Source organism: Syngnathus floridae, chromosome 6, assembly GCF_059516105.1.
Source record: "Syngnathus floridae isolate MCC-2025c chromosome 6, RoL_Sflo_1.0, whole genome shotgun sequence".
Taxonomy (NCBI): Eukaryota; Metazoa; Chordata; class Actinopteri; order Syngnathiformes; family Syngnathidae; genus Syngnathus; species Syngnathus floridae.
Genome location: NC_142418.1, coordinates 16,141,967 through 16,169,915, shown reverse-complemented (window position 1 = coordinate 16,169,915; position 27,949 = coordinate 16,141,967). Strand labels below are relative to the sequence as shown.

General features: G+C 46.3%; 3 protein-coding genes and 1 long non-coding RNA gene across 13 annotated transcripts in view; 1 reads left to right on the top strand and 3 right to left on the bottom strand.

Moving 5' to 3' along the window:
- Nucleotides 1-12: 12 nt before the first annotated feature.
- On the bottom strand, nt 13-3,792 carry LOC148396907 (ceramide synthase 2-like). 4 transcript variants are annotated; one of them, XM_088378366.1, is made up of 12 exons: nt 3,533-3,792; nt 3,392-3,463; nt 2,358-2,531; nt 2,132-2,249; nt 1,918-2,036; nt 1,773-1,830; nt 1,654-1,704; nt 1,489-1,581; nt 1,289-1,417; nt 927-1,033; nt 600-753; nt 13-524 (listed from the first exon to the last, which is right to left on the bottom strand). In XM_088378366.1, the coding sequence occupies exons 1-12, from the start codon at nt 3,643-3,645 to the stop codon at nt 417-419; spliced, it is 1,296 nt and encodes a 431-aa protein (XP_088234492.1). In that variant the 5' UTR covers nt 3,646-3,792; the 3' UTR covers nt 13-416. The 4 variants fall into 4 exon arrangements, with proteins under 4 accessions (XP_088234492.1, XP_088234491.1, XP_088234494.1 ...); XM_088378365.1 differs by having other exon boundaries at nt 13-753; XM_088378368.1 differs by lacking the exon at nt 3,533-3,792 and adding an exon at nt 3,186-3,281 and having other exon boundaries at nt 13-753.
- On the top strand, nt 3,459-8,230 carry LOC148396906 (uncharacterized). Its single transcript, XR_015859007.1, has 3 exons — nt 3,459-3,680; nt 7,570-7,620; nt 8,128-8,230. It is a non-coding gene; the product is annotated as an uncharacterized LOC148396906 (long non-coding RNA).
- Nucleotides 3,746-15,233, bottom strand: ano2a (anoctamin 2a). The gene is made up of 27 exons (XM_088378355.1): nt 14,824-15,233; nt 12,693-12,862; nt 12,134-12,442; nt 11,037-11,132; nt 10,790-10,962; nt 10,557-10,611; nt 10,228-10,279; nt 10,100-10,155; nt 9,959-10,006; nt 9,825-9,889; nt 9,620-9,754; nt 9,393-9,553; nt 9,245-9,327; nt 8,637-8,711; nt 8,508-8,564; nt 7,591-7,665; nt 7,280-7,481; nt 6,959-7,070; nt 6,833-6,890; nt 6,650-6,750; nt 6,405-6,568; nt 6,176-6,328; nt 5,977-6,029; nt 5,696-5,862; nt 5,466-5,571; nt 4,839-5,400; nt 3,746-4,725 (listed from the first exon to the last, which is right to left on the bottom strand). Exons 2-27 carry the CDS (start codon nt 12,837-12,839, stop codon nt 4,154-4,156), a joined length of 3,837 nt encoding a protein of 1,278 aa, XP_088234481.1. The 5' UTR covers nt 12,840-12,862; nt 14,824-15,233; the 3' UTR covers nt 3,746-4,153.
- A 141-nt stretch (nt 15,234-15,374) lies between these two features.
- Nucleotides 15,375-27,949, bottom strand: part of vwf (von Willebrand factor) — a 29,898-nt gene continuing 17,323 nt past the window's right edge. For 6 of the 7 annotated variants that reach the window (XM_088378347.1, XM_088378348.1, XM_088378349.1 and 3 more), the window contains 46 exons: nt 27,756-27,878; nt 27,572-27,683; nt 27,468-27,514; nt 27,272-27,408; nt 26,973-27,111; nt 26,683-26,783; nt 26,413-26,608; nt 25,834-26,049; nt 25,503-25,749; nt 25,336-25,427; nt 25,039-25,190; nt 24,816-24,919; nt 24,604-24,742; nt 24,398-24,532; nt 24,021-24,167; nt 23,799-23,939; nt 23,587-23,685; nt 23,311-23,467; nt 23,076-23,243; nt 22,873-23,008; nt 22,498-22,795; nt 21,274-22,390; nt 21,082-21,186; nt 20,864-21,007; nt 20,664-20,798; nt 20,439-20,597; nt 20,266-20,312; nt 20,014-20,191; nt 19,562-19,791; nt 19,301-19,490; nt 18,891-19,232; nt 18,582-18,820; nt 18,410-18,512; nt 18,258-18,329; nt 17,985-18,089; nt 17,717-17,919; nt 17,508-17,657; nt 17,311-17,427; nt 17,064-17,244; nt 16,899-16,939; nt 16,654-16,770; nt 16,454-16,552; nt 16,185-16,313; nt 16,067-16,106; nt 15,894-15,991; nt 15,375-15,813 (listed from right to left, as the gene is read on the bottom strand). In XM_088378347.1, the coding sequence (XP_088234473.1) occupies nt 15,628-15,813; nt 15,894-15,991; nt 16,067-16,106; nt 16,185-16,313; nt 16,454-16,552; nt 16,654-16,770; nt 16,899-16,939; nt 17,064-17,244; nt 17,311-17,427; nt 17,508-17,657; nt 17,717-17,919; nt 17,985-18,089; nt 18,258-18,329; nt 18,410-18,512; nt 18,582-18,820; nt 18,891-19,232; nt 19,301-19,490; nt 19,562-19,791; nt 20,014-20,191; nt 20,266-20,312; nt 20,439-20,597; nt 20,664-20,798; nt 20,864-21,007; nt 21,082-21,186; nt 21,274-22,390; nt 22,498-22,795; nt 22,873-23,008; nt 23,076-23,243; nt 23,311-23,467; nt 23,587-23,685; nt 23,799-23,939; nt 24,021-24,167; nt 24,398-24,532; nt 24,604-24,742; nt 24,816-24,919; nt 25,039-25,190; nt 25,336-25,427; nt 25,503-25,749; nt 25,834-26,049; nt 26,413-26,608; nt 26,683-26,783; nt 26,973-27,111; nt 27,272-27,408; nt 27,468-27,514; nt 27,572-27,683; nt 27,756-27,878 (7,613 nt within the window). In that variant the 3' untranslated portion in view covers nt 15,375-15,627. Of the gene's footprint in view, nt 15,814-15,893; nt 15,992-16,066; nt 16,107-16,184; nt 16,314-16,453; nt 16,553-16,653; nt 16,771-16,898; nt 16,940-17,063; nt 17,245-17,310; nt 17,428-17,507; nt 17,658-17,716; nt 17,920-17,984; nt 18,090-18,257; nt 18,330-18,409; nt 18,513-18,581; nt 18,821-18,890; nt 19,233-19,300; nt 19,491-19,561; nt 19,792-20,013; nt 20,192-20,265; nt 20,313-20,438; nt 20,598-20,663; nt 20,799-20,863; nt 21,008-21,081; nt 21,187-21,273; nt 22,391-22,497; nt 22,796-22,872; nt 23,009-23,075; nt 23,244-23,310; nt 23,468-23,586; nt 23,686-23,798; nt 23,940-24,020; nt 24,168-24,397; nt 24,533-24,603; nt 24,743-24,815; nt 24,920-25,038; nt 25,191-25,335; nt 25,428-25,502; nt 25,750-25,833; nt 26,050-26,412; nt 26,609-26,682; nt 26,784-26,972; nt 27,112-27,271; nt 27,409-27,467; nt 27,515-27,571; nt 27,684-27,755; nt 27,879-27,949 lie in introns of those variants that run through there. The other variant, XM_088378350.1, reaches the window with a different exon arrangement.

The following is a 27,949-nucleotide window of genomic DNA, read 5'->3' as shown; positions in this document are numbered from 1 at the left end:
TGTGATGCTGAATGAATTGTTTTGTGAATTGAAGTGTGTTTTATTTAAGCTTCGCTAATATGTAACTTCATATCAGGTCATGGCTTATCCTTCACAGTCGTTGTTATTCAAAGCACAATCGACTCTACACACACACTTGTTTTTCTTCGTGGCCGCTAGAGGGCATACTTTCACAAGAGATTACAATCTTAGCTCGTAATGGGAAATGACATGACAGTATATTTCTCAACTCCACTGGAGTGTTTATGTGTGCCTTTAAGGGGCGTGGCCTTGTGAGTGATGTATTGGGACATTCGTATGTCAAGGTACTGCTGTGACCTAAAAAAATAAATGGAAATGTGAATCGCGTTGAATACTTTCTGGGTGCATTTCTATACAGTCTGCTGGGATTTTGTCCAATCCCTGTTCTTATCCCATCAGTGACCATTGGCATAGCTCTTGGCTCCGTTCATGTGACTCCTCTTGTAGTTTCTCTCCTCCTCGCTATCTTCTTCCTCTTCATCGCTTCTGTCGTCCCCTTCCAACTGCACGTACAAAAAGCACAACACGCAAGTGAGGGTTGTCATGCAAAACGTAACACCGAGCCGTAATAAACGCACCTTGCTGAAGAGACACTTGAAGAGCATTTTTGATATGAGGACGGCCCAGTAGAGGTGCAGCAACTGGAGCACGCTTAGCATGACATTGAAGAAATAGTAGCCGAAGAACGCTGGGTAGCGCTCCAGCGGATACACCCACGTGCAATGGATCACCCTGCGGACAGATAGGAGTTCGACCAATCGAAATTATGCAATTATTTTTACCGAATTGCAGCCATTATGATTTGAAAATTGAATTTGACTAATTACTGGCTCAGTTCTACTCGTAGAGAATTTTGCCATCCATGTGAATGGCAAAGTAAAAGTAAAATATTGACACATACTCACCAGAAAGGAAAAATCACAAGTCTGGTCAGCATGAAAATGAAGGTGAAAACCACAAAAATGGCGTTGGCTGTTTTATGCCACTTGGCATAGTTGAGTAGCTTTGCACCCTGCAAGAAAAAACACAGCTGCAACGATCAGATGTTCCATTTTTTTGCAATTAATTGATTTAGTGGTGGTGGTGAATTGATCGAAAACCAGTAATTGGAAAAATAAAAACAATAATTGCAAAACACATGGAAAAATTGCGCTTTGCACATTCATAAAAGTAGTCAGCAAACAAATCCAAACTGGTTGCTCTGTTGCTCACAATCTCGCACGGAGAGATCATCGCACACTCGAGTCCACGTGACGAGCGAGCTGACCTCGAGCAGGACGTCGGCGGAGTCGTGGAGCGCCATCACGATGGTGCCGACGCGGATGTAGTTGGAGATCCACGAGAATGCCAGCAGAGTCAGCGTGGCAATGTGGTGGATCACCTGCTCTTTAAAGTCCTGCACCAGCGACAAAGACTGCAAATCTCAAAACTGACCGCCTGACAGTGTTTCCCAAAATTCACACTTGCCTTCCGCTTCACATCGAACGTGAGGCTGAGGAGCAACGAAAGGTAGAAGCCCATTTCCAGGAAGTAATACCAGTACTGTGATTGCAGCAACGACTGCACACATGACAGGACATCACGTTACATTTAATATCCTTTAAATTCATTATATTGAATTTCGTCACTCACCTGTTTGGGAAAGCCTGCCCAAACCTCCTTCAGAGTGTAAAACCAGGGTTTCTAAAATTCCACAACAGTGACAAGGTAACACTAAGACTAAACAATAACAGATATAAAGAAGCACTTACATCATGGAGGGCGAAAATGCCTCCAACAAATGCAAAAAAATAGAATCCACATCTCCAGCTGTTGAAATATGAAAACAATAAAGACATGAAAAAAAAAAAAAATGCCTTTGAGGAACATTTAGTGCATCAAAACTCACACACACACCTGGCCTCACAGAATCTCTTTCGAAGACCTGGACGCCGGTGGTTCCGCCTCCTTCTGAACCACAATTGAATTCTTCGCTCGGTCCAACTTGTCTTTTTACACAGAGCCCTCACATCCGCCTGATTCACACAAGTATTGTTGACTTTCGCTTATGGCCCCGAACATAACCCACAACTAAAAAAAAACAAGAATCTTCCGTCTTGATTTCGTTTACCTGTGACGGAACGTGTGCTTTTGTAGAGAAGTAATTTTCCAGAACGGCATTTTGCTCCACAGTGCGACGTAGTTTGTCTTTGACGCCGCAAACATCGGCCAGTGGTGCGGCCACCAACCTGAACACCACGAGACCAACATATAAGGGCAGAAAAATAAACATGAATAAATAAATGTAATACAATGCCTTATGAAATAATATTTGTACTTGCTGCAGTATTGCTCACCTCTCAAAAAGGAATCTGACAAAGAGAATGCAGAGTGCGATTGGCAGCACGTCGTACAGCTGCGAGGCTTTGGCGTAGACACGGCCGTCGCGGTCCTCCAGATCCGCCCACGAGACGTTCACGGGCAGCCACAATCGCTCCCACCACAGCCACTCGGTGACTGTGCGCAACATGCTGTGGGGAGGGGGGGACAGAGTGTACACAATTGGAATTCTGGCCCACGCTTCCAGAGAACCACCCGTATTTCTCATTTCTCTTTATATTTCTACGTGACGTGTCAACTGTGAGCCAGATCACATTGTGCTGTATTGATTGTATTTTATGGGACCTCCTAACTGCTTCCCTTAAAGTGATCAAATCCACTTTCAAAAATGTTTTTTTACGAAATAATTCCGCATAACAATACTTTAACTGGTTTTAAGGAAGCAGGCGAGTCCAAATATACCAAAGGGCAAAACGATAAACAAAAGACCATTGAGAGCACTTGAGAGATGGAAAGATTACAAAGAAGTAAAGTCCTATCTCTCGTGAACTCTGCCCAAAGATAAAACATTCGGACAGTATGTTCACGAAAAATAACGAATATTTGCGTGCGTCATGTTGTCGTTATAGGAGAAAGCCGTCGAGGCAGTTTGTTAATGCGGCCATGCCGTCATTTGAATAGCTGCGGGCAATGTTTTTCAAGGCGAGTTTGAACAGAGGGAAGGACATTGGAGAAGTTGTGGACTTGTGTGTGTTTCAACAGCGTGAAAAGTATTTTTAAAAGAAAAAGAAATTCTGCTAGACGAGAACACATGAAATAAATTTAAGACAAAAGGCCACACTCACCTTGCGGCTTTTCAGGGCAGCTGTATAAGCTGTGTGTCAAAGTCATGTAGTCCGCTTACACACACACACCCAGTTTGCCTGTCTCTATGAAGACACCTTCATGCAAAACCAATATTTACTCATGTCCCGATCACTCCCAACATTAGTTTGTCGTGTGTGTGCGCTTGAGAGAGAAAAAGAGAGAGAGGGAGGGAGAGAGAACTCACCTGCGTGGAAAACTTGTGCCCTCCCTCTTGGCCTGGGTTGTGATCACACACTCCCGAATTGGCAAAAACGCACTTATAAAAAAACAAAAAGATGGGAATTTAAAATTGTCATCAAGTAACGGTGTGTTTCAGTGCTCTCACCTGTAGGAATTCCCTGCGGAATGCTGGGAAACCCCCCACAAAGGGCCCCATTCTGTGGAAGAGGAGGCGGAGTCATGCGAAAGCTTTTGGAGGAGAAACAGGAACTTTCCCATTCGGAGAGTCACTGCGCTTATAAAGAGACAGCCAGGTTAGTTTCAAAATTCACAAGTGTTGGGAGGCTCTGATATCACAAAGAAAAAAAAAAAACAGACATAAAAATATGTTGTTCTTTTATTATCATTTTTGCCTTCTTTTGTATATCAAAACCTCTATAAATCAACATTTCATCTACGAGCGTAACTGCCGATTGTATAGCTCCCATGCTCTTCTATAGACGTGTTGGGAAAGCTGAGCGTCGTGGAGAAGGAGGGGGGAAGCTATTTGAGCTGCATCTGTGGGATAAAAAAAAACAACAAGAAGAAGAGTAAAAAGAGTTCTCGTGTTGAGCGGCAAGGGGCCTTTCGGAGCATCGCTATCTCTGAATTGTCTTTCTGTTGTATAAACAATTGAAAAAGATAAGGAGGGTCTTATTTAGGAAATAAGGGGGTAGGTGAGGCTCCAGGCACAGACAAGATAATAATCTGGATTGTCCCCCTCATCCCCACCCCATCTTTTTTTCTCTCATACTGCCGTGTTGCGTTTAAGTTCACTGGGGGAAGGGGGCACTCGGTCTCCCAGCTTTGTGAAGCTGATGGATTGGCTCGGTTTGGTTGGGCGCTCTTCCGATTCGGGGGGTCTTTGTCTGGAGGGCAGGGTGGAGCACCGGGCTTTGTCCCTTGAGCGAGGCTGCTGAGGTGGAGGGGGACCTTTGAGGGAGAAGAGTTCGCCGGAGCTGGGGGGTTGCCGCGGGGATTCGCTCTTGGGCTCGGCTGACGGCGAAGGTCGGAGGGGGACCAGCGGCACGAGGGACGCCTGCTGATGGAATCGAGAGAGGCTGCTGGGTCTCGGCAGGCTGTAACACGTCTCCGCCCCTTGGCGGCGTGAAGGCAGGGTGGAGCAGCGGGCCTTGGCCCCGGTGCCCCGTTCTCGGGGCGGAGGAGCGATGGGCGCAAAGAGCCTCGCGTCCGTGTGGGAGGGTGCTAAGTCCGCCATGGGACTGCTCAGTGACTGGCAGGAAGCTCTTTTAGATGGAAGTTCTTCTTTGAAGCTTGACTGTGGGATCTCTGTATCTTTGAGTGATGAGGCGTCTCCATCTGCATGAGGATGTCAAAATTTACGAGAGGACACCAATCACTTAACAACACCAGCTCTTGCACCTTATAAAAGAGAAAAAAAATGAAACATATTTTCAAATTTTTTCTCTCACCTGCGAGGCCCAACTGAATCATGAGGGCGTCCAAATCCACAATGGAACTGTCTTCCTCATATTCTGCTTTTTCATTTATCTCCCCTTGAGGTACGCTCTTCTGTTCATCTTGCTCACCTCCGTCATTTACTTTTATTTCCTCCTCTTCATCCTCTGACCTTTCTGCTTTCTCCTCGCCTTGTCCCTCACGTCCTCGCTCTTCATCTCCCGTTCCAACGACATCCTCAAAAGTATCGCCGGCATCTGAGTCACTATCACCAGTCCGACTGGGCTCCTCTTCAGCTACGTCAACCTCCACCTTCACCATCTCCTCCTCCTGGACCTCTTCCGCCTCCTTCTGGACCTGGTAGTCCTCTGACGGTGCCTCCACCACAATGTCAATGTTGGCAGGGACGGGGAAGACGGAGCCTTTGGTGGAGAGTGACGTAGCGTGGGCCTCCTGGTCTTGATTGAGCAGGAACTCCATCAGCATCATGTTCTCCTTCTTCAACTGCTCCCGCAGTGACCGCGGCACGTCGGGGATCAACCAGGCCACCAGCATGCTGAGGAACATGGCGAGGTTCTGAAAGGGATCAAACATTGTTGTCATCTGACTGTTACGAGTAAACTAAAAAAAAAAAATCTCACCTGGAAGAATATGACAAACAGCAGTTTTGCAGCCAGAACAGACCAATACTGTTTGGAGAAGGTGTAAGCATCTGGTGCCCATGGTGGATCCCTGTAGTCCTTATACCTAAAAAACACAAAGTGAGATTTAGCATGGCGTCAAGTGCATATGGTGGATTCATTACTTTTTTTTTCACTGAGCTCAAGGATTAAAAGGGAAGACGAGTAAGTTTTAAAGGTATCCTTGCCACCTGCACACGGATACTGTTGTGTTGGGCGCGGTGCCCGGCGGGAAGTTGGTGACGTTGAAGTAGGAGAGAGAGTGTTCTGTGTAGCCGTTCATGGTGCCATTGCCGCTGTAAATGTACTGGTACACCATGCGAGGCACAAACTCCGATGTGAAGGAGATGACGAACGCCTGCGGAGAATCAGCCAATGATATCACACATGCATTTTTTATCACTTGTCCTCATTAGAGTGAAAGTAAAATCGTTCGTTACGCACTCATTTCATGCACGAGACGCACACTTACATTGGTAATGACAGAAAATTTGCTGATCCCACAGAGAATGTTGTACCATATTCCTGGAGGTGGCATGAGAAAGAAAAAAAAAGGAAAAATGGCAGTTTGTGTGCGGACGTGTGTGTAAAAGACACAAATGGAGTGAAAGTAAAGGAAAAGAAAGTGATCAAAAGTTTCAGCCTTGCTGTTGTGTGTGTATGGAGTGTACCTATATCTTTACACCTAACAGCATCCGGCCGCCGGATCTCGGTCACAAACTTGGCGGCGTCAAGGCGGATCTCGATGACGTTGTTGAGCAGAGCGAAGGCGGGCGCCAGCGGGAAGGAAGCCACAAACAGAGACACAAAGCCGTACTGGATGACTGCGGGCAGAACGACGGCTGATTTAAATTGTCTGCTGGTAGAGAGTGCTAATGTAGATGAGGAAAAAACGCTTACTCATTTCCATGTATTCCGGACTCACGCCCTCAAAGGGCTCCAGAGCAAAATCTTTATGGAACTGCTGTTTGGATCTCTTCTCTTCGTCTTCATCCGTCTCGTCCTCGGCGCTTCTGTGCTTGCCTTTTTGCTCCTGTATGGTTCTGTACATCTTCCTTAACTTACTAGAAAGAACACAAAAGAAGCGGCGTTCACTTTGATGTTAGTTAGAAATGTACTGTAGGTTTTGGAGGTGGTGTACGTACGGAATGAGAACCTCAAACACGTTATTTTGAATGAGTTGTTTTCCCAGCATGATCATGCTGAGTTGGATGCAAAGCTCGATGAGGCAGCCTGGAGGCGCACACTAGGGAGGAGGATACAAAAAAAAAAAAAGGCTCAAACAATGTCACAACACACGAGAGGTAAAACGAGACACGAGGCCGCACCTCCTCCATGCGGTAGTCGCTAAAGACGTAAACATAGTCTCCAGGCCGACCGGAAAACCTGAATGACAACAACACAGGGTCAAGAATAATGAGGTGTGTTGGAGTATAACGTGAAAAGACGCTCACCTGCCCTTGAAGAAGGCCACATAGAAAATAGGTGCAAAGGCGTTCATGGATTTGAGAAAGAAAGACTTGAAGATCAACCTCTCCTCAAACTCTTCCTGCGTTTTTGGGAGCTCTGATTGGATGAGACAAAAAGACAATGTGTATTAAAAAAGTAATGAAATTTGCCCTGCTAGCTAACATACGATGTGAATTTAATTTATTTTTTGCAGAAATAACAAAAATTAATAGTCACATAGTTGTGAAACTCTGCTTTAAATGTGCCTCCATGACTAATTTATACTGCCCTCTGGTGGCCAAGTGGTGACAGGTCATGATGCCTACCCAGCTCAGTCAGCCACACAGCAATGGCTCCGTAGACTTCCTCCAACACCAGCACCACTAACATGTTGAGAATGATGCCCGTGGTGGTGACTGTCATCCTCACGCTGGCTTTAGCCTCGGGGTCGGGGTTCATGGACCACACGCTTAACATGCAGATGCGATACACGACCACCCCGAACACGGCAGAGAAAGTAACAAAAACCTAGAAACAAACACACAAGATGATTACTGGAAATTCTTATTTAAATGTAAAGAATATTTGAGTTCTAAAAGATATTTTATTTTTACAGGAAACACTAATACAGATGTACCAGCAGCAGCAGTGTGGACACGTTGATGAGGTAACCTGCCAAGTGATCCTCGATATCCAGGGACTCTGGCTCTAGCTGTGAAAAAATAAAAATGTTGATATCATCAGTTTCCAATCAGGGAAAGCAAGGTCTCTGCACATCTAACATAAATTTAAAAATGGACTTTCTGCTATTTCCCAAAGTTTACATAACAATTGCCAGCTAAATTGGTCATCACGTCTCAGTTGGCAAATATCAACAGCTAGCGTAGCATTAGCTTGCAATGTGTTTGGCAGCAATTAAATCAAACTGTGTGTGTGTATACAGCGTAAGTTATGTTACTCCCCAAAAATATTTTGTGCTGGTTTCAACAAAATATTTTGGTTATCTGACACAATTATTTGTGATATTTAATAGCTTTAAAAGAGAAAATGATGAGCACATTTGCAGACTATAACATGATGATTTGTTTAGTACACACAGTTCAGTTATGGTAACAAGAGAGCGCCAGAGGATTTCCCTCACTGCATTTTGTGTGTTATGTTTTCCACCTGGCAGGTGTGCGTTTGCCAGCTAAACATGGCCTCCCTCCCGCCTTTCTCTCTGCAGCAGTAATCTGGCCTAATCTCAAGCAGGTAAGCAGCTTTGGACTCAACCATTCACAGAAGGTAGAGAGGATTGGGGGTGCCTCATCTGCGCTTCCATACATTTAAAAAAAATTAAAATGAACATGCAGCTGTGGTTGAAAATGTGATTATTCAGCAAAGACTATTAGAATTGTTTGCATAACAACACTTGTGGATATTAGTGCAGCAGTAGCGCTGGTGAACAAATGAGATTAGGTTATCCTAATCCTAATAGGCGCGGTTTAGATCACCTAAGTGCAACAACCCTGCCCTGTCCCCCCCACTTAAACAAAAACCCTCTCCCGGCGATACCTGGTGGGAAAGCATCTGGTCCCTCTCTCCGTCCACTCCGTCCCCACTTTGAGTCAGCTGCAACACGACACACTCGATGTGATTACAAGTATTTATCGCTCTCGTGGTCATGATGATGTCATACCGCACCTTCTTTGTCCACTTGGCTTTCATTTTGGCTTTCTTCTCCTGTAACGCTTCTTCATATTCGGGCCTCAGCTCCTCCTACAGCACAATGTATTGCATGACGACATGTTTTTTGCTCAGATGCATCCAAAATCAATTGGACAAACTTTCACAGTAAAAAAGCCCAATATGTTAAATATATCAGATTTATTTTTTTCAAGACTTAACCCTGGCTTTCAAACGTCTGGTGACTTGCTCACCTGGACTCGCTCCTTTGGGCAGCAAAAATAAAAGGACACATAAAATGATGACAGGCAAGTTTGTATTTATGATCATCCTTTGAAATAAGTTTGCCCCGTTTAAGAAGGGAGCAATCCCGTTAAGGCCGTTCTCGTACACGTGTGTGCGCATATTTACGTCTGCGTCTCAGCAGGTATGTGCGCGCGTGTGTATATGTGATCAAACGGCAGTTAACCTGCGAGCCCGTGAGGTTTAACGCTCTCAACTCGACTGACTCGGGATTAGACATTCAGAACGCATGAAGGATTTAGAGGCTAAATGATCAAACTGCTGATAAAAAAGAAATGCGGTGACATAAAAAAAATTCGTGGCATGTGCCGAACGTAATCTACCTCCTCATCCTCCAAGCTGGTCAGATCCCAGGTGTGTTTTAGACACATCTGACGCCGTTTCCAGTGCTCCAGGAAGCAAGCAGCTAGAAGATGACACATATTTGTAGTCAATTTGGACCAATAAAAATGGAAAAACAGAAACGGTTACCCCATAGGGACATGAAGATGGCAAAGAGAACGGTAGTTCCGTTGTCAAACAAGTAGGACGCTTTGGCCAGCGAGCACACCGAACTCAGCCGCCAGTAGTCACATACTCCATCACACAGCGGACACATGGTGATGTTCAGGTTGTCGTCGCACGTCTCCTGACTGCAGAGGCATTAAAAAAAAAGATTCATAACATTCTTGGGGTTCAATTTTTCCATAATGACTTACCTTGGCACATTGGTGTCCACGGTGAAGATGCCGTAGAGGAAAACAATGATGCCCAGTACGGACGGAGGGATGAGGAGCTGAGTGTAAACGCCCAGCCAGGCAAAGTACAAACCAATCTGCTCCCCAAAGTACTTCCTGTCCAATTAGAGGCAACAAATAAAGATTTCCTTGCGTGCTTATATAAAAGAAAAAAAGGGACAGCAACCTGATCAGGTCCACAGGCTGGTATTTGTGCATGACTCCATAGTTTGCCCATTCTTCATGGAGAACCTGGTGGACCACCAAGAATGCCGTCACGTAATAAACGCAATGTTCATTGCCATGAGAAAAAGGGCTCACCTGTCTGTCATTTCGTTGATCTTTACCTCCTCTCCTGGAAAACGGGCCCTGTATTCCAAAACAAGCATCTCCATTTATCGCAATCAAAAACATTCATGTCAACTTAGTTCCATTCAGGATAAAGTATGGGAAGATCCTCACGTCATGCAAAGGGAAGGCAGAGATGTAGACGCCCCGAGCCACTAAGGACATGATGCCTGCAGGAGAGTGACAGCATTCAGGATATCATGACTTAAGAAATTCAAAAAGTCACCACTGGAGGTCCTTACCGGTGGTTTGGCAGGAGTGTCTGCAGGTTGTGCGGGAAATAATCTCTGCAACCTGCGTACAAATACGGTATAAGCAGGTTACGAAACAACGTCTGTGTTTACGCTGAATGGTTCAAGGGATGCTGTTTTGATTGTTTGTGCTCTCAAGTGGCTTAATTGTCATATGCGTCATGGCAGCGTGAAGTCCTCCTCAAAAAACATAAGAAGCACATGGAATTGAATATTTTAAATTCTGTAACAGGTTTCTTCCTAATGTGGACAAAATATATATATATTTTTTTTTAAATTAGCCCAAAATGTGCAAATCTAATACATAGTTGTCCACTTACTATTCTGCTGCGTGTCGCATTATCAAAGACATTTTCCGTTGATGTGATGTCATACCTGCAAGGAGAACATTCCGAGTCATTTTTTTTGGCGCTTGTTCTATTTATCTTTGGTTAATGGAAAACTCAATTGCTAAAAGATCAGAGTGTTTTTTTTTAGTCCCCTTTGAATACAAATTCAGGTTATGTCACCAATGTTGGAATGAAACTCCATTACAATTCATGTTGACACTTACAGGTGGAGCTTATCTCTGATGAAAGGATGTTTGAGCGTCTTAAAACGGGCTTGCGTCTGCGGGTCTTGCCGGACGTCGAAATCGGGGACGTCCGGCTGGAACGGCGTGTTCATTATTGCTGCCAAAGAGTCCCACATTCCTGCAATGCCCGCCCTTTTCCTCAGCTCACATTTCTGCTCAGTTGGGAAAAAAAAAACATAATTATAAAACAAATATTTCTCCTCCCCTTGGAATTAGAGGTGTGTACCTTTTTGACAGCAACTTTAATCTTCTGAAGCTCGGCCTCTCGACTGAGTATTGTCCACGGGATGTGCAGCCGGATAAAGCTGATGCCGTTTGGCCTCTGCGTAGACACACGGGTCTAAAAAGTCTCTTTCGCTAGTCCTAACTAAAAATATTTTCAAGTGACAGCCCTAATAGACATAAAGAAGGGAAGTTTTGTCCAGTGTGACCTTTACTGTTGACCTTTTGCGTTGAAAGCAATTATTTGTAATCATCCGAATGCACAAAGCCTTAAGAGCCGAGTGGCAAGTATGCTTTAAGGACAAAGCACTTTCCCAATCTGCCTAAAAGCCACAAGTCAATAAATTGTGGCACTCCAGGGACCCAACAATTTGCAGACAAGCAACTACTATACAATTACTGCAGGAATGACCCTAAAGAGAGGCAATGTGGTGATGATAATATGTTATTAAAAGCAATAACCTCCAGAACTGAGATGATTTAACTGCAGCAATGTTCCAGCTCCACGGGAGATCACAGAAAAAGTCGATCCCAAATGTTACAAATTCCCATTACACCTGCATTCTGTAATAAAATCCACAAAAGCTGCATCGAAATCTTTGACAAACTTCAGCAGCATCTGGACACAAATAATCTTGCACTCTTCAACCAGTCGACTTTCCTAAAAACGAAAAAAAAAAAACCTTGGGTCCCTGACAGATGGTCGGCAGTAACGATACACGTTTACTCATGCAATCAAAGCGAAACTCACACGCCGCCCATACGCCTCTCTCTCGCCAGCACAAACACTTCTGAGTAGTGGATCACTCTCTAATAAGGCCCTATAATCTGGCCTTTGGCTTCACACTGGTGGTCAGCGCTCTTAATCCTCAACCAAAACAGCAGCTGATAACACACTCCGTCCGGCCCCCTCGCAACCAGCATACAAAACACACGCATGCAGAATTGCATCTAAAATAAGCAGGACGCTTATGTTGTCATACCACGCGGACATTATGTTCTCTCTCTAACGAGGTGAACACAAGGTGGACATTTTCCAATTGATTCTTCAATACAGTTATGTATGAGCTCGGTTTAGAATTACGTAAGAAGGTAACGCACCTCTTTATCGCGTTCTATCTGCAGTCCGGCATCAAGGAGCCCGGTTTCAAACTCATCCCTCATAAGCGCCTTCTCCTCCTCGGTCAGCTTGGAGTCCTCTACGTCTCCCGGAGCAGGTCCTCCTGCCTCTCCGGAGTCGGGGTCCATTTCCCACAAACCCGGAATGGGGATGGGAATGCTGCCGTTGGACGAGATGGAGAGGCGTCCTTTGGATGCCCGCCTTTTTTTGGATTTGTAGCACAGCACATAATCCACCTTCCTCTTGCCGTCAGCGAAAAAGAGCCCTGGACCGAGGTCGATGCCGGACTCCTACAAAAACAAACGTCAACAGAATGTATGGGTGAAAGAAATTAGTATATAGAGCAAGGGTGGGCAAAGGATGGCCTGGAGCTTTAATCCACCCAAACAAGCATTTATATTTATATCCATTTAATAATATTAATATTCTTAGTAAAGTTTTTCTATAAGATATTTTTTTTTTTATAAATACACAGATTGTCACAAAATGTGACCAATGTGTGGAAACCTTTTGTTCACCATAGAGAAAGAAGGCCAATACCGAAGGAGCAGGCTCGTCAGGCAGGCCGACTGTGGGGGGGCCCCCGTTGGTGGCGTCGAGGCCAAGTCCGGTCAACGAGCGGGCCAATGAGACGAGCTTTGCAGAGTGAACGGACGACGACTCACTCATTGCTGTGACGAGGGACATGCGGCCTTTTTCGTTTCATCCCTCTGGAAAGGAGAAGCCACTTTAAAAATCTGTTATCTGATATTTTAGAAACAGCTATAATGTAAAATAGTTACAAATTGTGACCACACTAAAACTGAATATAGTAGGATACACACTTTCTGTGTGAACTATTAAGGTCCACTTCCAAGTTTTTTTCAAGCGCTCTGAGGTTGATTTGACTTTCCAGTATCATGTGACTTTTTAAAAGTGACGGATAAAGAATTAAAGCCAAAGCTGTCGCTCCGATTTTTTTTTGCTCCAATTGAAGATGTAGGCTTGGATTAAACTCTGAGTGAGTGGGTGCCCTTTACAACAATCTGCTGGGGTAATTTCATCACTGGGCTTCATTTGTTGGGATTTTTAAGACCTGTTTGTCCTTTAATCTAGACATTCAATACGGAAAAAGGGTGTTAAACTGGTAGGAAGGAAGTACAAGTTCAGAGGCTAAAGCTATTAGCTTTGTATGAATGGTAACATCATGCCCTGAATGAAAACTAGTCAAAATTAACATAAGCATGTATGGTAAAAACAGAAACTTGAAATAAACATCTCAACAGTTAAAAAAATAATATTATCACAGATGCTAGCACTAACACACATTTGTGTTTTCACCTGGACTGGACACACCCATCTCCACATAAGTCAATTTAACGTATGGACACGCTAGCGGCGCTAATCCAGTTTACGGGATGCTAGTAAACAGACTACTGAGATGTAAAGTGAGAATATGAGGTCAAAGGACATTGGAGGCTGGACTGTCATCATGATGTGTGCACCATAGCACCAGCAAGGTACCAGGACAGGAGAATCAATTAAAAGCTCTAAATGGCAGAATGCACATATTCAACTTTAACAAGCTGTCATGTGAAAACCTACTTTTATAGTAGTTATGAGAAATAACAATTTTCACATCATCAAAAGGTGAGTAGGTTTATTTCCTTTTGACTCAAGGTTAGAATAATGTCTGAATAATTGATCAGATTTCCATTTCCATGGTAATATCTCTCAAATTCTAATTCATGTTCTTTAGTGATTACCTGTGCACTAATAGAGACATTGTTATGTTGGAACAAACTCAGCAGCAGGGCACATGCGCATGTCTGTCAGGCTTACCGACCTGTAAGCTCTGCTGACAGCTCAACAACACAAATGCGGAAAGGTCAACAAACGCACCCTCATATGAAGGGGCAGAGGGTCCCGGTGTAGCCGAGGGGGCCAATGTATTAACGACACTCTGACAGATTAAACGCTGCTAATTTTAAACGCTATCTATCCATCTTCTGTAATATTTTCCTTACTTGGGGTACAGGTATGCTGGAGCCTAACCCAGCCAACTTTCGGTGGGAGGCGGGGTACACCCTGGACTAGTCAGTCATCAGATATGTTTTAAACACTATAGTATATACAGAACATTTCAAAGCTTAGGAATAATAGTTAAAGTAAAAAATAAAACGACGGAGAAACTTAAACAAGCAGTAAAATATATGAGCAAAATGACCAATTTTTTTTTAAATAAAAAAAGTGATAATTGAGCAATAATGAGTCAATTGTGGACGACAACCGTGAGTGTGATTAAAGAGATTTAAAATATGAGACCATAAAAGGCTGTGTCAAGACTGATTTACAGTATATATTTTGATAATTAACAGTAATTTAATTGAATTAAACCATGGCACTAATGTGGAAAAAGACTGGAAATGTGTTTAATTCAACAGTTGTGCGCATCCGGATGGTCAGATGGGGGGTTCTCGATTCACACGCACCCCGATTAAAACACAACAGTGACATAAACGGTTCATAAATCACGAAAAAACAAGTTGGGGAAAGAGTCAAGTACTTTGTCCACAATTTAAACAGGCGCCAAACATTAAAAGTACACATGACACGCACAACCCGAGAAGTTAAGTGCTAAATAGGCATTTTTGTTTTTTAAGGGCACAGAAAGAGATGACTGGATACTCACTAGTGCTCGTGGACGATCAGATGGCTGCAGCGTGGATATGGAAGATAATGGTGATGATGATAAGAAGAAGAAGCGCGAGGTGCGCACTGGCGTGGGCCCGAGATGGTGGACAATCCGCACGCGCTCCCGACACCCCCTGGGCTTAGCTCGGCGCGCGCACGCCAGCCCGCTAATTCCCCTTGAGTCCTAGTGACATACCGGGACATCTTGATGGCTTTAAAACGAAAGTCTAGAAGAGAAAAAGTCACAGAAAAAGAATAATAACAGCAGCAACAACAATTCGTTCATGATGTCAGTGAGTTAACATAAACATTTGTTAAACTATAACTTACCAACGTGTAATTTTTCAAAAGACATTTTGATAAATATCAGTAATTTGTTAAATTGCAGGAAATTCGACGTTCACGTAAATTGGCAGCCAGATTGTTTCTTCTTCGGTTATCAATCGATGATTTAAAGACAACTTGCGCCACCTAGCGGACTATAGTGGAATCGCATAATGAGTGTAATACACTGGAAGCGGCGCAGAAAAGAAAGACAATGATATGAAATTAGGAATATAGCATATCGGTATTTATTGTAAACTTGGGTTATTGCTCCTGATAGTGTTTCGGCCAGCAGAGGCCTTGCTGGCCCCTGCTGTCGTACTGATACGGTGCATTTTACTTATAAAGCCCAGGAGCATTCGTTTGAATTACAAAAACAGAATGATTTTTATTGTATATGGTGTGTGGTTGAATACGGGTGGATACATTTGTCTTGGATACAGACAACCAAAGGATCAGAGCCAACTTCTGGTGGCTTCTAGGTGCAGTGTTTGGACTGACAGTTGCACCCGGTGACAGATAGGACAGTGTGGTGGCTGTGGGTTCCGTTGGCACACAGGACGGGAACGCTGACGGGCTCTGTCTCCGTGGCGACACAACACACACACTCTTGCTCCACCGCGGCCCTCTGGAGGGAGTACATGGACTTACTGCGACATTTACCCTGAGCGACAGATGGTGAAACGGTTAGTTTTGGGACGATAGTGATTTTTGCTGGATCATCAAATGAATGTGTCCCTTTACCTCACAGTAGTACAAATCAATCTGCTTCTCTGATTTGCAGTCGTCTACTTTGACATAGTTCAGTGTTCCCGCCGTCCTCCGGCATTCCGACTCTGTACCTTCTCACCAAAACGTGTACATCGTTTTAAAAACAGACTTAAAAACAAATGCCAACTAGTCGTTGCCCTACTTACACATCTCACAGCACGTTGTTCCAATCTGGCTCACAGTCCCCTGAGAATAAACAGAATCGTTCCGTCATGAAAACAGTGGTGAAGTTTGAGCGTGAATACGGATGGGTTGCTCTGGCACCCCTTGTTCGAGGCACGATCGGCGGTTGAAAGGCGGGCAGGTGGTCGTTCGGATTTGAAGGGCCAGGTCTCCTTTGCTGTTGATACCGCAAGCGTACTGGTTGCAGCCATCTTCCTTTGTGGTGTTCACCTGGAAATACAGGATAACTTAAAAAAAGATTTGTGTATTTGTGTCCTTTTTATAGCAAAACTTAATCATAGAAGCAAATATTTTTTAGAATAAAAACAATCACTGTAGCCTGGAGAAATTAAGATATAGTGCGTGCATACCAGAAAACTCATTTGCTTCCCATCGGGCATTTGTAAAAAGCATGTTGTGGCGACACAACGTCCGCAGCAGGCGCCCTCCACTTTCTGCTCCGTGTATCCCTGCGGTGACCATTACACGTTAATTTCTTCACAAACACATACCAACATAACTCCCGAGCCTACACTGTACAAATGCTCTGCAAGACTGAGGAAATCTGTACCATGGGACAAGGAGTACAGGTGGTTCTCCTGCAGGAGAGCCTGTGTTTCTTGATGAACCCGCCCTCCACGATGCATTCGCATTGTGTGCACAAGTCAACCATCAACATTTCCCCTGCCTACACATTCAAACAACAAAAATATCACACTAATCAGTATACAAATAAACACGTGTTGTTCCACTTAACATTATAAAACACAACAAACTTATTAACCATTAAAATAAATGAATAAATAGAATCCTTACTCCTATGAGCGTGTGGTTGAGGACACAGACATCCAAAGGAGCTGCAAAGGAGATAGACCATAATCAACATGAGCTGAGTACGCCCTCTGCTGGAAAATCACTGCAACTGCATTTCGGTAGACCCCGATGTTTGATTTCCACATTTGTGTCGTGTGTGATATTTACCACAACGGCAGCGGGGACAACAGTCCTGCGTATCGCAGCGTAATTCGGATCCCAGCGGGCAGGATGGTGTCTCCATGGCGGTGCAGCTGATGTTGGCGGAGGAGATGAACACCTCGTCGTTCACCCTCACGCACTTGAACATGACACATTTGTCACGAGGAGACTCCCATTGCTCCCCGACCTATAAACACACAGTAAATTTAATTTGGAAGAATCGGGGTGAGAATTTTTCGGTGCGGTTGTGAACCTGTCGGAGGGTTCCTCCGATCACAGCGTCCCCTCGCGAGTCTCCGCCCGACTCCACGCAACTCGTTGCTCTGCACTTCCCGCAGCATTCTCCACTGGATTGTGTGTATGTTGAACCCTGTTGGATATCAGCCATGATTCTTTCTATCAATATCGATAAATAGGCAGATTTATAAATTCCACATTTTTTGGTCTCACCAGCGGGCAGTTCCGTTGGCACACCGGCGTGGAGCACTGAGCGATGTGAAGTGACGTGTCCTTGTCCTGGAGTTGGCTGCAGCTGCATTTCTCACATCCCTCATCCCACTTGCTGCCTAGCGGATGGACCACGTCACCCACAACACATACCTGTTGGATAATCGTTTTGGTATTATCGTCATCAGGCAGAGTCCAGAGGAAACACTTACTTTGTCCGGCAGGCAGTTTATCTCGGTGCAACCGCAGTCGTCCGTCTTGGAGGCCGTGATGAAGCCGGGCGGGCAAGCGCGGGTGATGTTCTGGCAGTTACACGAGCACTCGAACACATCGCAGCATTTTGTTTTTTTGATTGTCAGCCGCCGATGGGCGCCGCATGAAATGGGACTGACAGCGCAATTCTCCTTCTTGCAAACTGGGCGGCGGGAAAAAGAGCCACGTCAAAGTCGAAGAGTTGATCGCTGGTGTGTGATCACCTACCGCACTCGTGTATGGCTTGACATTCTCCGGGGTTTTTTAGAACTAACACCTCACCATCTTCACAGCGGGGAGCCTCGGGAACATCACAGCTCGACAGATCACACACTGAAAAGAGGGAGAACATGAGCTATATGGACGCTTTGTGGATTAAAAAAAAAAAAAAAATCAAAATACCACAAGGATGAAGAATTACAGCACGATTTTTGCTAGCCTGGCTAAACTCAATTTATTAAGAGTGGGTTGTGCTGTCTCATGGAAATTATTTGCACGTACCGCATTCATACTCTGGGCAGCACTTGGATTCGCTCTTCAGCTTCAGCACCTCGCAGGCTCCGCACACTGGTGCTACACACACACAACACAAAAAAAAAGTTACGCTTTTTACTCTGTTGTTAAGACACAAAAAAGTTCAACAGCGTACTCGCCTTTTAGGTCGCTGCACGGCCGAGCGGTGCAGTTGACGTTTTGTCGGTCCAAACACGAGCAAATCAAACACGGGTCGTCATCCGGTACCCAAGTCTGCAGATACTGCACACACACAACACACACATTACTTTCTGTTTTGTAGTACCTTACTCTTCTGTTCATCACTCTAACCTGATAGGCGCGTCCACGATGGTCCACGCACTGTTTGCACTTCTCTGGTGACACACACACTCCCCGATGCAAAACGGTCCCGCTCGGACAGAAACAACCCTCGGTGGGTGTGTCTGTGCAGGAGGACCCGTTACCCACGGCGACCGACCAGTCCCCTCGCAACGGTGGTGGGCTGTTACAGTCTTCCACGCAGCCCGTGCGGCACGCACTGTACTTCATGGTGGGGGGGCACTCGAAGGCTGTTGGAGACATGTTGATGTTCAAAACAAAAGTGATGGAAGAACTTCCAAGACCAGATATCAGACTTACGGCAGATATGAGGACTTCTCCAATCGATACACACCCCCCTCTGTCTACATAAAAGCGCGTATGCCGAAATGAGCTCGCACACGTCCGACTCCTGACACGCCTGCTCCTCGCATTTGGTGAGGAACATCAGAACGGGGATGTGCGCGTGACAGGCCTCAAAGACTTGCGAACGCAGGGCCTGGCATCCCATGGCCGCCCCGGAGGAGCACACCACCTTGCGCTTGGGCACGCACACGCCCGTGTCACCGGCCGCCGTCCAGTCGGAGATGAAGGTCATCTGGTTGGAGGTGGGGCTGCCGTTACGCAAGGAGAGAACGTTGGCGGATTCTTCTCCGCAAGCCCCTGGGGAGGAGCAGGATAAGCTCCGTTATTTTTCATAATTCATTTTCAAAAATTCAATCCATAATTACCGCAGAGTCCGGCAGTGTGGCCACTGATGCTGGAATTATACAGTGTGATGGTGAACTCGTTGCTCTGGGGCGTGAACGTCAAAACGTAGCCGTGGTCAGACTTGAGCTGCATCATCACACCGCCGAATCGCACCAGCTCCAGACCCTCATGCCTCCACGGAAGCGAAATCTCCTCTCTTCCAATTGATGCCTGCACAGATTGAGGAAATATTTTAAAGTAGGGGTGACTTTGTAAATAATAATTCGAGAAAGTCCACTTACAGTCATATCATCCTTCAGTAGAAGTTTTTGCGGCCCGTGGGTCACCTCGATGGCTTTCATGCAGACGTGGTTGAACTGTGCCGAGTCCTGACAAGGGCCGTTGTGGAGCTTGACCTCCGAACCTTCGCTGACAGAGAGGAGAGTGTAGGAGCACAGGCCCTCTGAGTCCAGCCTGAGTGGCAAGCTGTCAAATCGCACCACGTGATTGGTGGAGCTGCCCATGCAAATGCCTGGCAACGCATAAAAACAAAGGCCGGCAGGTCAATTGAATTTCCTTTTTCGCTGTAAAAATCAGATTTTTTTTAAGTTGGCAATTATTAGATGTTGAAATGATTCATATCCAAAATATCTGATTATGTGCATTTTTCTAATCTGAAATTGTGCCACTTGAGCGTAAAACCCGATCATTGAATCATGTGACTTATTGTTCACATTCCGAGTGTTGTCCATACACGGGCATTCCCAATGGCAGCTGCAGGCCTCTTGGACTTTGACAGGCAGCATGTTGTTCCTGCACGCCGGCGGCTCCAGTCTATCGCAGCTGACTTTGTGGTTCTGCACGGTTACGGCTCCGCTGGGATGGCAAAGCACCGAATGGCAGCCGTCCTCCAGTAGCCATGACTCTCCAGGCTGTGGCGCAAGACATCATCTATCATAGCACAATGCAGTGATTTTTCTTGATGTGTTGATGCTGCGTGACTCACTTTTCTCTCGGCGCCGCTGTCATCAACGCAAACTCCCGGCGGGCCAGCTGAGAGCCAAAGCAAATCACAGCCAACAACTACCGTCATAATCAGCGATAGTATCAAAAGGACAACAATGCTGCCCCGTTTTGAGTTATTTTCAGCTGTGTCCAAGTGTATGCGAGGACGGGCACCTCTGCAGATTCTTTCTGCGTAACCCCGATCCAAAGTCAGCAGCATCCGTAACTGATCCATACTCTTTAAATGCAAGATGTTGTCTTCTTTGCGGCCCACAGTGACCAGCTCGTTCTGCTCGTAATCCGGACCCACGCCGATGGGGAACACGGACACACCTGAAGTGATGAATGAGACGACCATATAAATTATTGAAAAATTAGATTGCAGAGTCACTTTTTTACCTGCGGCCAGTGCCTCATTGGCGGCTTCTTGGACCTGATCGGTTGACTTGTCGGTCACGATCATCACCACAGCTTTGGCCACGCCTACTCGTCCTCCTTTAATGGCCTCTTGGACGGCGTACCGCACTGCGGAGCCTGAGGCGGAGACACGGCGGTGAGTTGGCTGACGTTTGCGTTTCACCTGTTTTGGTATCGTCTACCGAGTGCTGGGGCCGCTGTTTTCCTTCCGGGAATGTTGTCCACCATGTCGAGAAGACGGGACTTGATCTGTTGCCTGCTCAAGGTGAACTCCGTGGTGAGGGTGTCGCCGTACTGAATCACGCTCACCTGAGTGCCATTCGGACCTACGTGCGGATGAAATGGGAAGATGTTAAAAGGACAGGTTTCTTCTCACTTGCGACCCAAAATCTCAACCTACCCACATCCACCGTGTTGATGAAGGCTTTCACAAAAGTCTTCATGTCTTCAAATTGTTCTCCGGACTTCAGCAGGAAAAGCACATCCACGGGTGTCTTGCAGGGCACTGGCACATTGAATTTTTTTTTTTTTTAATATGTCGACACTAGTGAGGCTTCATCATATATGCAAAGAGGTGGCGTGCTGTTTCTACCTGTGGGCGGGAGGCTGGCGAGCGTTGGGTGGACCACAGGTACCAGTGTGGGGAAGCGTGGCGTGACTGTGGTGCGTGTGATGTTTACAACACGGTGGACCAGTTTTTTGAGTTGCGTGTAGTCCTCCACCATCATGGGACGCTGCGGCGAGCTGAAAGGGAACAAGTCCACCTCCCGTACCTTGGAGCCGACTCCGATGGGATACACGTGTGTCTCGGTGCTGGTGATCGACGGGCGCGTCACCGTGTCTGTGGGCGGGTTTTCTGTCACCAGGAAGACCAGCTGCGGTGGGGCGGGACCGCGTGGAGGCGGGACGGTGGGGGTGTCGTTAAAGACAGTTGCCACGGCGGCGCCGGTGTTTGTCTTGCTTCCGCCCCGCCAACGAATCTCCCTGAGACGCTGCAGCAGCAGCATCCTCTGGTATCTCAAATCCCAGCGGCGGATCTCCACGGTCACCGTGACTGAGTATTGAATCACCGTGATGCGGATGAACTCCTCGTTCTCAGACATCTGCGTTATCACGTTCTCCAGGAACAGGAGGGATTTATTAAAGTTGGCCTCGCCGACTGAATCGGAGCCTTCGATGATGAAGGTCACTTCCTTGCTCGGTGGTCGAGAAGAGGGCGCTGTGGTGGTTTTTGGAGACAGGATGGAAGGGACGGTCGAAGTGGTGGTGAGGTGTTTGGTAGGGATGGGTTCCGGTCGAGGAGAGCGAGTGGTGGTGGTCGTGCTGGGTTTTGGCTCCAGCCCCAAAGTGCAAAGATAGTCGGTCAATTCTAAAAGGCGGTCGGGCAGCTCGGCAGCGCTACTCAGCACGTAGGCCCTGTTCGCTGGGATAGCCTTTGTGATTTCGTTAATCTGCGCCATGCTCACGCCGGGACCGAGGGCCACGGTCAGCGTGGTGATGCTCTTTCTGCGGAGCATGTTGATGAATGGCCGCATGGGCCGAGGGTTGGTGCTGGCCGTCAGGATGACGGCCACGCGGCCGGCGTGCTCTCGTTTGTTCTTGTCGTAGATGTTGTAAGAGAGATATTTAATGGCCTCGTCCAAGAAGGCGACGTCGCCTCCGGCGTAGTGCAGTTCGTGCACGGTCTTCTTAAACAGCCACTTCTGAACCTACTCACGATGAAAAGTTCAAAGGAAGGAATGCTTTAATGCCACAAGATTTTTTTTTGCTGCTGCTGGATTCAAGAATGAGAATACAATCCCATGGCTCGACCTACCTGTAGATCATACGTTTTGACTCCAGAGTAGTAAAGCAGCACGGCAGCTCGAGTGTGAGCCGAGCCCATGCGGAAGGGCTCCACCACTCCCAGTATAAATTCTTTCGTGGTCTGAAACTCGGTTTCGCTCAGTGCGGTGGAGCCGTCCAGCAGGAAAACCAGATCCATGGCGCGGTCGCACGTCCCCTCGGGCATCATGGTGGTCATTGGGATGGTCGTAAACATGGCGGAGGGAAGGGTTGGTGCGACGGTGCTCAAAGTGCAAACCTCGCAGGTTAGCGTGTTGTTTTCGCAGTGACTTGGGGACAAAAAGAAAGAATGAATTGATAATTGAGTTCTTTTTTTTATCCAAATGAAAACCTATTTGGCACTTACCATATTTTGCAGTGGGCGGGGTCATGGCGGCTGATGATGACTTTGTTGCCGTGGGAGATTCTCTGACCCTCATGGACGCAAACTTGACACTGAGTGGGCTCAACACACTTCATGGCCACCTCATCCAACAATTGGCCTGAGAACAAGGTGAAGAGCGTTAAAACAGTCTCGAGTGGCTCAATAAAAGGTCCAAAATAAGGCACCTGGGGGGCAGTTTGCATGACATCCTTCCACACATGTGAGGGCGCATTGGAGAGGATCGGGGTGCTGGCAGGTGACGGGACAGGCGGGGCCGCAAGTGTTGTACCTCCACTGGCATAACTCCTCTCCTGTCGCCGGGTTCTTCGGGTTCAACCCCTCACAGCTCATCGCTATAAAGAAAACTTATCATTTAGGCTGAAAGAACTCGGCGATCACCACGATGTTCGTCACGCTCACGGCAAAGCTCATTGGATCTCCAGTTGACGGGTACGCCCTTCTGCGAACAAGCTTGAGCGTAGGCTGCAATGACATCACAAAAACAAGCGCAGTCGCCCACGGACGGACAAGTGCACGCCGCCTCGACGCACATCTTTACGTATGGTTCGGCGTCCACCTGAAGAAATGCATAAAGGGAAGAAACATGATTAAGCCTGTCCAAAAAAGTAGCTATACAAAAAACAATTTATTTTTGCTTTCATCTCAGATTTTTGAGATTTCTGCTGCTATACTCACCTGACTGTTGCACTCTTTAAAGACGGGGCCGGTGAGCACGCGGCATGACTGCTCAACTGTTACCAGTCTGACGATGTTGTCGGCGCATGGAACAGCTACCTGGAAATAAAAATTATGATGCAACATCCTTATGTCGTAAATATCAAAAGCAGCCCCAAACTTATTTATTTTCTTTTTTTTCTTCTCCAAACCACATGACTCATATACATTACCTGTGTGACATCAGCACAGCTGGGCGCAACCTTCCAAGAATTCCCAAAGTGCAAAGAATCCACCTCCAGCTGATTGTTACTGCTGACCAGGTCATTATTCACGTTCCCGTCAAAGTTACCACACAGACCACACACCCGGTTCTACAAAAAAAATGACAGAGTCAAAAAATATAGAATCAAAATGGTGATCCACCCAAAAAAAAAATGTAAATAGATCTGTACCCTGTATTCTGCTGATATGTGGACCAGAAGGTGGGTTGCCTTGTCCCAGCTAAGGGAAATATGTTTGCCCAGCAGGAGGGTGTAGAATTGACCCGATCGGATGATCTCCACCTGCGCGTTTTGTGGTACTGGGGTCTTCATCCGCACCTGAGTAAAGACCAAAACATGTCAATGAAATCAAAACATTTACTCTTCATAGGTTTGCTTATTAATTTTATTTCATATGCAACCTATTCTTAACTCTTGGAGGAAAAACGTAACCATTGGCGGGCTGTGTGCTCTTTCTGTAATACCAGAGGATGCCACAAGATGGCGTTTTGATTTTTTTATTATTATTTTCAAAACTTTTTCATTCCAAAAAAAAACCTCAAGGCTACCTCGCCATTCTGCATCACAATCAATCCTCCTTGGTAGTAGACCGACACAGACTTGGCACAGCGATGTCCCACAATGCCACAGGCTTCATTCTCCACAAGCACTCTGAAGGTCCCCTCATCTCCATTACAATTGTCCTGTGTGCAATGAAAGTAAAAAAAAATATTTATAAAAACACTTATGACACGCAGTTATTTCTTTGTCTTACCTGGACCAGGACATACTGACAGAGACCAGGAAAGGAGTACTTAAGGCCATCAAAGGTGATGTAATGGGCCTCCCCGACGGTGCGGCACACGCCGTCACAAAGCTTCTTGGTGCAGCGCCATATCCTCTTCTCGCATACGCTGTCATATAAAAAAAGGTTTTGCAATCAACAAGATAACCATTATCCGAAAAAAATAAAATAAAAATACTTACCAGGTGTTGCAGTCCACTGGTATGCTTTGTCCCGACGCATAAGGCTTGTTGTTATGGTAACAAGGACACTCATCTGGCACAATACAGCCTCCATGGTGGCGTACCTGAAATATCCAATAAATGTTCAGCTCCACAAGGAATAACTTCAACTTTCTGCCACCCACAGCTTCATTTCTAAAATACAATGATAAGAATATCAATGCATGAAGCTCCCACTACCTACTGTGCCGGGTGGACAGAGGCAGCCGGGGATACAAGCAAGTGAGACGCAGGGGAGGTTTGCATTCTGGCAGTTTCTGGCACATTCCAGGCCTTTTTCACCTGCGTCACACTTTGCGTGGACTAGTGGAGGTTGACATGTTGTAGAGCGTCTCTCTGAAAGTACCAACATGTTTGTTGTCTTTAATTGTCGCTTTGTTTGTTCATTTCAACTACATGTTTTTCTATATGCTCTCTATATTGTTGACTATCATTTATCACAGGTGACCTTTCACCCAAAATAGTATGTGTTGATTTTCACCTCTGGAGGGTGCCAGGTCGTCGTAGAAGAGATCAGACAGCAAAGTGCTCCTCTCTGCAGAGCTGCAGCGCATGGATCCATTCTCGCAGTAACTGTAAATATAAAACACTCCGTTAAAAAGAAAAAGATATTTCCCAAGAGTGTATTTTTACGATACGCCAACAGACCAAATGCTGTTGTGATCGGCGTAGACGTCATTGGGCTGGTACAGCTGTCCGTCATGCAGGCACGTGCACCGGTCCGCCGTCACACACTCTCCGGAGTCGCTCAGGTATTTTCCAGCTGGGCAAAAACAACCCTCCTCGCACACTCTCTCCTCTCCGCATCCACCCTCTGCTCCGGATAAGGAGCGGCAAGTGCGGTCGCACACGCTGCCGCAAGCTTCGTACACTCGGCCGCTGGTGCACTCCATCTCTGAGGATTGAAATCGATCAAATGTGTGGCGTCGGCCCATGAAACTCCATTTTTTTTTGTGTAAATATAAATAAGTGTTTTTACGGCAGAGGGAGGGAGAACGCCAGGGGAGCAGCACCCCTTTGGCGGCGCAGGCTGCCGCATAGGAGGCCAAGGCGGAGCAGAGGCACTCGTCGCCGTCCGCACATGAGCAAACGTCATAACGGCAGAACTTCTGGAAAGGAGCTGGATTAACCAGGAAATGGCACGGGCTGAAGACATCTGACATCAGCATTGAGCAGCCTTCTTCTGCAAAACGAACTGAAGGAAGAAAAAAAAAAAGCAGGTTGGAGATTTGCAAATCACCACCTATCTCTTTATTTCTGTGACGTCCATCCTAAACGAGTCACTACAAAATGTATTTGGGACTTTTCTGTAGATTTTGTACTCTTTCTGTAATGCGCTAAGAGGCCACAAGATGGCGCCAAAGCCCTGGCCTATAGCAATATAGCAATATATATGACCTTTGCATGTTGGAGAGGGGCTAAATTTAGCCTGGGTTGTAAGGGTTCTTCACCACGTTTACATTTAGAGTTTATTGATAAATGCTGGAGGTCTCGGAGGATTCACTGCAGTGTTGACGGGTGTGTTGCTGAGTCACCATCTGCATGTGTGTGTGTTCACCTCTTTTGGGGTTGACAGCACAGGGATCTGTCACAACTTTGTGGGCTGACTTGCAGTCGCTGTTGATTCTCCATGACTGACCAAACGCTAGCGGGCCCGCCTCGACCAGGCCGGATGTGGACAAGAAATCATCTCCTTGGTTACCGTTGAAGTTACCGCACAAACCGCAAGTCTGTCCCGCCCAGCGTGGGCCCAGCTGCAAAAAAAAAGGCGGGTAATATTTGAAAACTTGCCTTGCTTCTTTTACAAATAAACTAAGACTGAATGTACCTTTAAAAGCACCCGGCCCCTCCCATCCCAGTCAAGACGCAGATTATCTCCATACTTGAGGAGCACGGATGACTGGACAGATTTCTGGATGTGCAAGTGACCTGGAAATTGAAAAGCGGTGATGATTAAGGAATATCCATTTTGTTTTATTTAGGCAACAGCCTTTTGAATGTCTAAACCTTGACAGAGGTCTGCATTTCCCGAATTCTTGCATCCCCCCCCATAAGCACTCTTGCATGTCACTCTCTTTGAGTGACAAAAGGCAGCTGCTCCCCGTAAAAATGCCATACCGTGATGCATTGGGGTTTGGATGTCCATGCCGTTGACAGAAACCATTCCTCCGTGCTTCAGCTTTACTCTCATGTCCTCCAGGGAAGGCAGAGTGAGAGTCACGGAACGAGTACACACAGCCTCCTGATCATCTGCGCACTGAAAGACAGTTTGGTAATAAGCTGTCAGACATGCACACAAAGAGTGACAGAAGGAAAATGCAAAGTTATTATCCTGCCAAAAACGTTTTGTGAGTTCTTATGTGACGTGATCTTAGCCATGGTGTTTAGAAAGTTCTCCAGATCTGCTTCTTTCCAACCTGCACATTCTCAATAATGACAGAGAAGTCTCGCTCGGCACAGTCTCCGGCCAGCAGGTAGTGACACGGGCCGGTGAAGGTGAAGAATTTGTTGTCAAAGGTCTTGAAGTGGGACTGACCCACCACTAGACATTCACCTGGAGAGCAGAAGAACATTTGTGAATCATGCAGTGTAAATGCGATTCACGTCACTCACCGGGGCAACCTTCGTTGGTGCATTCCCACGACCCGTGTCGACACACGCTGTGAAAAAAAAAAACACACTAAGGTGACGTTCTGAAAATACGTCCATCCACTCACCAGGTGTTGCAGTCTTGAGAGATGGTGGAACCTGGAGGGAAGTGTCGCCCCATGTGCACGCAGGAACACTGAGACACCTCCACGCAGCGGTTTCCATCCAACACTTTACCCGCTGAAAAGCACACACACTAATTAACACACACGAAGGAAAGCTTGAAGGGGTGGAAAGTCAGTAGTTAGTTACCGGGGCACGTGCATCCATCCACGCAGTCCTCCTTGCAGATCTCCTGGATGTTGAGACTATGGCAGGTGGTGGAGCAGGACTTGGTGCATTCGCTGTAGTGCATTCCGATGGGACATTTGGGGACTGCACACACATGTACACACTTGCGAATTACAGTGTCAGTATTTCTGCCGCATATTTGATTTTATTTTTTT